The sequence below is a fragment of the Hipposideros armiger genome, unplaced genomic scaffold, assembly GCF_001890085.2.
Source record: "Hipposideros armiger isolate ML-2016 unplaced genomic scaffold, ASM189008v1 scaffold_192, whole genome shotgun sequence".
NCBI classification, from domain to species: Eukaryota; Metazoa; Chordata; class Mammalia; order Chiroptera; family Hipposideridae; genus Hipposideros; species Hipposideros armiger.
The window spans coordinates 2,464,808-2,473,327 of record NW_017731542.1 but is presented as its reverse complement, the minus strand read 5'-3'; the positions used below and the strand labels follow the sequence as shown (position 1 = coordinate 2,473,327).

At 44.3% G+C, this 8,520-nt stretch overlaps 1 protein-coding gene across 2 annotated transcripts in view; it reads left to right on the top strand.

The window, feature by feature from the left end:
• The window catches only part of EGFR (epidermal growth factor receptor), a 176,153-nt gene extending 169,640 nt beyond the window's left edge, over positions 1 to 6,513 (top strand). For both annotated transcript variants that reach the window (XM_019653027.1, XM_019653026.1), the window contains exon 28: positions 327 to 6,513. In XM_019653027.1, coding sequence (XP_019508572.1) covers positions 327 to 682 — 356 coding nt within the window. In that variant the 3' untranslated portion in view covers positions 683 to 6,513. The remainder of the gene's footprint in view (positions 1 to 326) is intronic.
• The last annotated feature ends 2,007 nt before the right edge of the window (positions 6,514 to 8,520 follow it).

Sequence of the window (8,520 nt, the reverse complement as noted above, 5' to 3'; positions counted from 1 at the left end):
GATTGATTCAGTCCCCATTCTCTCTCCTGGCCCCACTCTTGACCCATGGACCATGTATTTTCCTAATCTAAGCTTTGCCCCCAGACACTGCCAGCCTGCCTGCACACACACCCTCACGGCCACTTAAACTGGTGGAAGATAAATATAACCATTGCTTTGAGAAGTGCCGAAAAGAACCCCATTTATTTTGCAGCAGTAGTGAGCCTGTGGTCCCCAGGCCTCTCTGTCAGCAGGTGCCTCCTAGCAGAACAGTCCCAGGATTCAGAAGGAGCCGTGGAATTCTGCTGGGGCGATGCTGATGACCTCTGATTTCTTTTCCATTTCAGAATACATAAACCAGTCCGTTCCCAAAAGGCCCGCGGGCTCTGTCCAAAACCCGGTCTATCACAATCAGCCTCTAAACCCAGCTCCTGGCAGAGACCCTCACTACCAAAACCCGCACAGCAACGCCGTGGGCAACCCTGAGTATCTCAATACCACCCATCCTGCCCGCGTCAGTAGTGGGCTCGACGGGCCTGGCCCCTGGGTGCAGAACCACCAAATCAGCCTGGACAACCCTGACTACCAGCAGGACTTCCTCCCGAAGGAAGCCAGGTCAAATGGCATCTTTAAGGGTCCTGCAGCTGAAAATGCAGAGTACCTAAGGGTAGCACCACCGAGCAGTGAATTTATTGGAGCATGATAGTGGCAGCAGCCCAGCCATGACAACCCCAGCCTCATCAGCCCCCAGGACCAAGCCCAGCAGCTCCTCCAGGCCTGACAGCCATGCCCACGTGAACTCCTGGACCTGGCGACTCGTTGGGCCGTATTTGCTCTGATCGGCCCACCTTTCATCCAGGACGTGCCCCCTACTCGGAGGTGCTTTGGGAAGTTGCAAGGACATTCCTCTGTCTCACAGCCTGGGAAGCTTCCAGCAGGGGCATCTAGAAAGGATGTTGTCCATTTGGGCAGAAGTGGACCTTTCAGTGAGGCATATTCGAAACAAGAACCGCATCTATAAGGAGTTTCATTGCGTGGGGACCTTTGGGGTTTTGAATTGTCATTACTGGTTTTGTTTGGATTGGGCTTTTCCGATGAGGAAGAACGGGCCCGTACGCAGCAGCTGCTGCTCTAAGTTGACCCAGGCCCGTCTGTGACGATGAAGCAAGGGCCAGTCTTCCTGCTCACCCTCGATTCCATGGGCTCTGCTTCCAGGCGCTTCCATCACAACACAATTATAAACCAGTAGACCTCCAGGACTCGTCATGTCACGTCATGGCAGGTACAAGAAGAGAAGCCACTTTGATTTCTCTGGGCAAGGAAGAAACAGAGGAAAGTAGGATTCCTCCTCAGACTTACTTTTATATAAATCTCTCCATGGTATTCACTTTCCATCGGTTGAGCAGTGTTTTCTAATTATAAGCATTAGACTTCTTGTTTATTTTCCATTCCATTGTTTTGAAACTCAATATGCTTTCCCCACCAGCAAGAGGAGACGGTACATCAAACAATAACCCAGATCAACTCATATTTGATTCATCAGTATTCAGTAGCCTTTAATTAAGATGGGACCACAATGCAAAAGCTTAGACAAAAACATATCCCCCCAGATTTGAGTCTCCGAGGAAAGCCATTGAGTCCTTTGGGGGCCAGGGGGTGGGCATGTATCAGGAGACTGCAAAAATGAAGCTGCCATTAAAACTCATTTAGCCTTCCCCCCAAAAAGAATTGGTTTAGGCTACTTGCGGAAGATAATTTTCTTTCTGTTTCACTTTAAAAGTTTTTTTTTACTCGAAGGGTACTTTGTTTCTCCCTGGTGAGCTGTCCCCAAAGCCTCTCCCTGCCCTTTGTAAATAAAAGGACCCAGGCTCTCGGGCAACTTTGCAAGCACTTACAGCCCTCCCCACGTGGGCACATTTTGTAGGTGGAAATAAAGAAAACCCTATGTCTACTGTGGAATCCAAGAGGTAAATATGAAACTCGAGTCTGAAATTAATGATAATGCCTTCACAGCATCTACAGGCACATTAGAAGAAAAAATATTTTTTCCCTCTTAAAAAAAAAAAAATGTCTCTATAATTGGAGGATCCAGTGAGGAAGGACACCTGATCGGCTAGTGGCAGTCCTTTGCCAACAGTGATTTAAACACTCTTAGTCAACATGCACCCGTCCATTTTATCAAGGAAGAAATGTGTCAGATGATCTTTTTGGCCTGTGGATGTATTTGACCCCACACATACGTAATTTTTCTTTGCCTTTTGAGTTTTCTATGGACTCTCAGATCAGGGCCCCACAGTTTTGTTGCCAAAATATTTTATTTTGTCTCGATGGAAACATAAACTATATTCGATTTAATTCCATCATGTTCTCAAATACTCTTTAGCACCTAAACCAGCCCAGCATAGGTACTAAAGATACAAAAATAAATAAAACATAATCCCTGATTCCAAGAAACTCACAGTATAGCAAAGGAAACCGACTCACAAATGCTAACCTTAAAACGATATGGCAAAGGCTAGACAAGACATGTCAGCCCCGCCCTGTGATGGCAGAGCAGGAGTCGCGGATTCCACCTGGGGAGACCAGGAGGGCTCCCCCAGAAGGCAGACCCACAGGGGCTGACAGGTGGCCAGGGGCTGAGACACAAGGGAAATGGAAAGTCCTCTCCCAGTAGAGGGGACTCCATCCAGGACAGCTTCTGCCTGAGGAATGACTAAGAACGTTGGTTTAAAAGCCAAGCTAAGTCATGTTAACCAGCTGCCCCTTTAATCCTGGGAATTTGGCATCGTTCTCCACGTTCCCCACTTGGGGATGTTGGTGTCCCCACCAGGAATTTTAAAATGATGAGTGAGAAGATTAAACAACATTTCTAAGAATCTGAAATTTGACGCCATGGTCATTAAACCACTTTTATTGTTCATTCACCTGGGACCATAGAAAAATATTATAGATGTTTACTCAGCACTGGGAACCAGGACAACTCACATTCCACTGTCGCTTATATGTCAAGAAACAGGTGATTGATGAGGGAGGGCAACTGTAGCCAGTCAAATTGTAGCAGTTAAAAGCTAGTATTTTTGTAATTTGAAGTATTTTACTATAACATAATAAAACAGCAAAAACTATTCGAGCTGGTTCTTCTCCTTTGTATTTCAGTTTCCCTGCCTAAAATCCAGGTGATAGATTCCCTTCACTTTAAGATTGTGTTTCCCAAAGTGGTGTCATCACACCTGTTCAGGGAGGTGCACGGGGCTTGTAGATGCTTCAGAGCCAGAGAGAGCCAAGGCCCTGGGGTCACTGTGGAGGGTCAGGAGAGGGGCTCCCGAGCTGCAGTATTTCCATGTGATGGCTTTGACTGGCCACATATCAAAGCTTATCCTCTGTCCCTTTGGCTCTTCCTCATTTACACCAGTCCCTAAGGTGCTGCCCAGAGCCTGTCTGCTGTTTCGTCGTCATTTGGTTCCTGGAACCTTGCCCCATGGTCCAGCCTCAGACCTGGCCTTAGGAAACCATTCGGGGGAAAGGAAGAATTAGAAGCTAACGTTTGCAGTGGACCACCATCCTTATGTACATCTTCTCAGATAATCTCTAAGGCGTCCCCATAATCGCTCTCTATGAAAAATACATCTGTCACTTCCTGAAGTAAAACAGAGATGAATTTCCCAAACTCTAAATTTGCTGAGTCCAGGTTGTCACTGATTTTATCACTAGGAGCACTGTGCAGGCATCATAGTGAATTCCAGTTGACAACAAGGCTTAGGTGTTTGTTGAAAATTCTTAATTTTGAACGTTAGTCCCCCACCCCCTACCCCTGAAACTGCAGACATAAAGGAACCATGAATTTCATAAAGACGAAGGCACTGGTCCTCAAACTTGGCTGCCCTGGGAACCTCCCAGGTCCCAACCAAAACGATCGTGATTGAATTTGTCTCAGGCGTAGCCTGGGCCCTGGGACTTTTCCGAGCTCCCTGGGGGGTTATCTGATGGGCAATGAAGCTTTGGGAACCACTGTACAGGGAAGGCTCTGCCAGGGGCAACCTGGCCCTTGGCTGATGGCTCATAGCTCACTCGCCGCAGGCCTTGGGGTGCACAAGTATAGACAAGGCTGTTGGGTTATGGTGACTCCAAGTTCTCACCCTCACTGCCCACTAGAGTCACCTGGTGAGCTTAAAAAGGAGGGGACTGGGGTCCCCTCAGACCTATTGAATCGGAATCTCGGGGGCTCCCCATGTGACTCTAATGGGCAACCAGAGTTGAAACCTTCATCTCTAAGGTCACCCTCAGTTGTGTGAGCCTGTGCGTCTACACCATGCCAGTCAGGACAGAACCAGACAATCGGGGTGTGGCAAAGAGCCCCAGAGGCAGCGGCTGAACAGTTTCCAGTCCCTAATATGCCTGAGAGTCGGCCACTAATGGCCATTCCAAAAGCCTCTAATTCCTTGTCCCCAGCAGCTCACTCATCCTGAACGTGGCAGGTACCCAACTCTGAGCCTGGATAAAGCCCTGAGACTGCTAGCATTTTCTAAGGAGTGAATTAGAAACTCTTGTCTCCTCTGCCAGTGAATGAGCTGTTCACGCAGAGGGACAGCTGTTACAATTGTCCTGAATGTCTGCTTCGCAGTTCTTTCTTTGGAGAAGCACCATTACAACCTACCCCTCTGGCCTGTTTATTTCCTCGCCTGGGGCTGTAAAACCTACCTGGATAGAAACCCCTGCCTCGATTTCCACCACACCTGCAACATCAGGGGTATATATACTTTTGTACTATTAAAGACACATTCAGGATTTTTTTTTTAATGTAAATCTATTTTTGTAACTTTTTTGAGGAACATTATCCTCTTAGGTAGCACTGAATTTTGTAAAGTATGTTTAGGAAAACTCATTTTTCCACTAAAGGAAACAGATTACTTCAGAAAGGCTGGGAGAGAATCAAAATTTGAAACTGAAATCTTTGTTTAAAGGGATTTAATTGAAGCAAGAGAAAAGTCTCCCTATCTCTTATAAAAAGGCACACTGTATCGCAGAGCTAAGCTTAGCTCCTTATGCTGATGAAGAGGAGAATGGTATCTTTAATAATGAGAAAAGGCGGGACGCACATGTAGCTTAGTGTTGGTCTGAAGCAGGTTCCGTTGCGTCCGTTTGAGGCAATATTAGTGGGAAAGAATTGCTGTCCATTGTCACTAATAGATGGATCCAATTGCGTACCATACTCCACTCATCTGTCAGCGTGCCCCTGAAAATGTAAGAAAAGCACTACTATATAGCATTTTGTTGGCTTCTATATACTAATCTGACTTGGATGCCAATTACTTTATCAGCTGAGCAGCTTTGGAGAACCTTGAGGCAAGCAGCGCCTCAGACCAACTCAATATGAAGCTCTAGGGGTGTATCCCAGGATTTGCACTTTTTAAAGCTCCAAAAGCCATTCTGATGTACAGCTAAGGTTGAGAACCCCCACCTAGGGACCAGCCACAAGTATGTGGACTTGCAGGCAAATTCTGCTGATGTAGGTACTTCAGGATTGAGAGAACACTAAGCCACAAAGCCCTCAGCATCCATCGCCGAGCATCGGGAACCTGGATGGACAGAAGTTCTAGGACAGTTGCCCAAGCGCTAGAGAGGAAAGGGTCTAACCAACCAATGAAAAGGAAGGAAATATAGAACAGATAACTTGTTTCCACTTCCTCTGCTAAAGGCGGTCTGGTAGTAAAATAAAAATCATGTGCGTTCTTGCTGCTTGTGCAACCCACTTTTTGACCTCCCTCTAGCAACCAAGTAACCTTTATTCCCAAGGATGGAAGAAAACATGGACTTGGCAGTTACAGTCAAAGGGTAGACGTCAAAAGGATTGCATAAGTAGTTGGATGACTTGTATAAAAACAAGAGTCCAACAAGAGCATTCTTGCTTTAAAAAAACATTTGTTATAGTTTTTTCATAGATTATATCTGGGATAGAAACAAGCTATTAGCATTGTTTTCTCTTCCACGTATATATCTGCACAACCACAGTATGCAAGTGTGTCCTTTCTGAATTGCCAGCAGAAGTACTAAGAATCCCCACCTATCACCTAGCAAGTAAAACTACAAGGGAAAACTTAAATATATGCATTTTTACGTGCATTTACTTATTTTTTTAAAAAAAGAAAACTTTTTGACCTAATTTGGCTACAAAATAATCTTGCTATATAATATAATCTTTTGGAAAAGAAGAGGTCCTATCGATTAGAGGTGACAATGTAACTAATTAGCAGAACAGACAGCAATAACTTCATTTTGAAATAAGCAATAACTTTATAACTTCTATACATGGTACGTTTTAACATTGTAAAGTTTTGCTATGTTGAAAGCAATATTTGTACAAATGAAAGGCGAGATTCTCTTTTATATGGTTTACACCTTTGATCAGAACATGCTGACTGTATATTGAGTATTAAACAATTAGATGTACATTATTCATTGTTCTTTTGTCATAAGTACCTTATAAAAATAATTGTATTCTTGGTTAACAATGCATTGTTGATATTATTGATCTTATCTGACCTACTGTGGATGTTCATTCCTAATAACTTGGTTAATTCATTAATAAACTTTATTTTTAGAGCAGTTTTAGGTTCAAAAACTGCAAAATTGAGCAGAAAGTACATCGTTCCCGTATCCATCCTGCCCTCCCCTCCCACCAGCCTCTCCCACTTTCGCCGTCCACACCCAAGTGACCTGATGATGTTTGAATGTTTGGAGGTTCCCTGAGTGTGAGTGGGATTGGGACGCTCGGCCCCCTCAGCCCCTAGGTTTTTCTCAGTGCCATCGTGCTGTGCACAAGCTCTTCCGATCCTACACTTATTTCACGCCTGTTCACACAAGTGGGAGGAGTCCCAGGATTTCTCCTTCCCAGGCCTCCTTCACAGCTCCTCCTACCCCACAGAACCAAGAGGGAATTCCTGGGTGCCAGAGATACTTTCCATGGCAAGCAAAGGTCTGTGTCCTCAGATCACCAAAGCGAACAGAAGTGTGATTCTGCTGAGGAATGAATGAACCACAACCTGTGCGAAGGGGCCTCCGACTCGGCCACTTCTCTCTCATCCCCCGCCACCCCGACATTTGGGAAGTTTCCTCCCACCCCCCATCCCCAGAGACTCGTGCAGTATGAACTCTTACATGCCATGTTCCATTTAAGCAACCCACGGACTCATCAAAGAAAGAAACCACCAGTGCTGAAGGGAACAGTTCTGGTTTTGAATCTTATGATGGGAAGGTTATGCTAATTCCAAAGCCATAAAGAAAAAGATTAGCAATATGGCCACCTAAATTTTTCTTTATTGTTTTTAAAGGAAAAAAAAACACAGTAGGAAAGTTCATATGAGGAGAAAAATCTTGAGATATATTTAGGATTAATATCCTAAAATATGAAGAATTCCATTGGATTCATAAAAGAAGTTAAGTGGGCCAAAAAAAATTTGACAGTGTCTAAACAGACATATCTTGGAAGAATTACAAACGACTAATAATACTTCTGAAAATATATGTTCAGCCTCACTAACAATCAAGAGAAGGCCAATGAAAACAAAATGATAATTCCTTTTCAACACACATTTTGGTGGTAATATTAAGTGTCATAAACTTTTTGGAAGACAATAAAAATTTTAAATGTGTGCATCTTTTGATATGGTAATTTCACTTGTAGAAGTCAACTACTTAAATACCATTCATGACTGAACATGTCTCCGCTCAAATCCACATGTTGAAGCCCTCATCCCCGGTGTGATGGTATTAGGCGGTGGGGCCTTTGGGGAGTACCTAGGGTTAGCGGAGGTCCTGAGGGTGGGACCCCATGATGGGATGAGTGTCCTCATAAGAAGAGAAAGACCAGAGCTCACTGACTCTCTGCCATATGAGCACACAGCAAGAAAGCCAGTCCCTGCAAGCAGGAAGAGCGCTGTCACCACAACCTGACCATGGTGGCAATCCTAATCTCAGAAGTCCCGGCTTCCAGGACCGTGAGAAAGACACATCTGCTGTGTAAGTCACCCGCCTATGGTATTTTGTTTTGGCAGCCTGAGCTGCCTAGGATGAATATTCAAGCAACTATACAAACACGTAGGAATGACAATGTTCTCTAAAATATTATTTGTAATAGAGGGGGAAAATGGAATGTTTTTAGTGTCTATCAAAAACAAAATTATTAAATAAATTGTGGCGTATCGTAGCATGGAATCCCGTGCAGTTGTTTAAAAGAACAGGATAAACCCATAAGCAAAATTATGGGGGTATGTTCCCATGATATAGTTTTCAGTAAAGGAAAGCAAGTTGCCGAATAGTATTTTTTGTTTTTTAAAAAAGCTTGTATCTGTGTATATACCTACCCCTGTGTGTGTGTGTGTGTGTGTGTGTGTGTGCATGTACGCGCACACACACATGTACAATCTGGAAATACTAATGTCAACCCATTCATGGTAGAGACCTATGGTGAGTAGGGAGTGAAATGTGAAATAATAAAGTGGCAAGGAGGGAATTTTACTATTTGTTTTCTATACCTCTATGCTG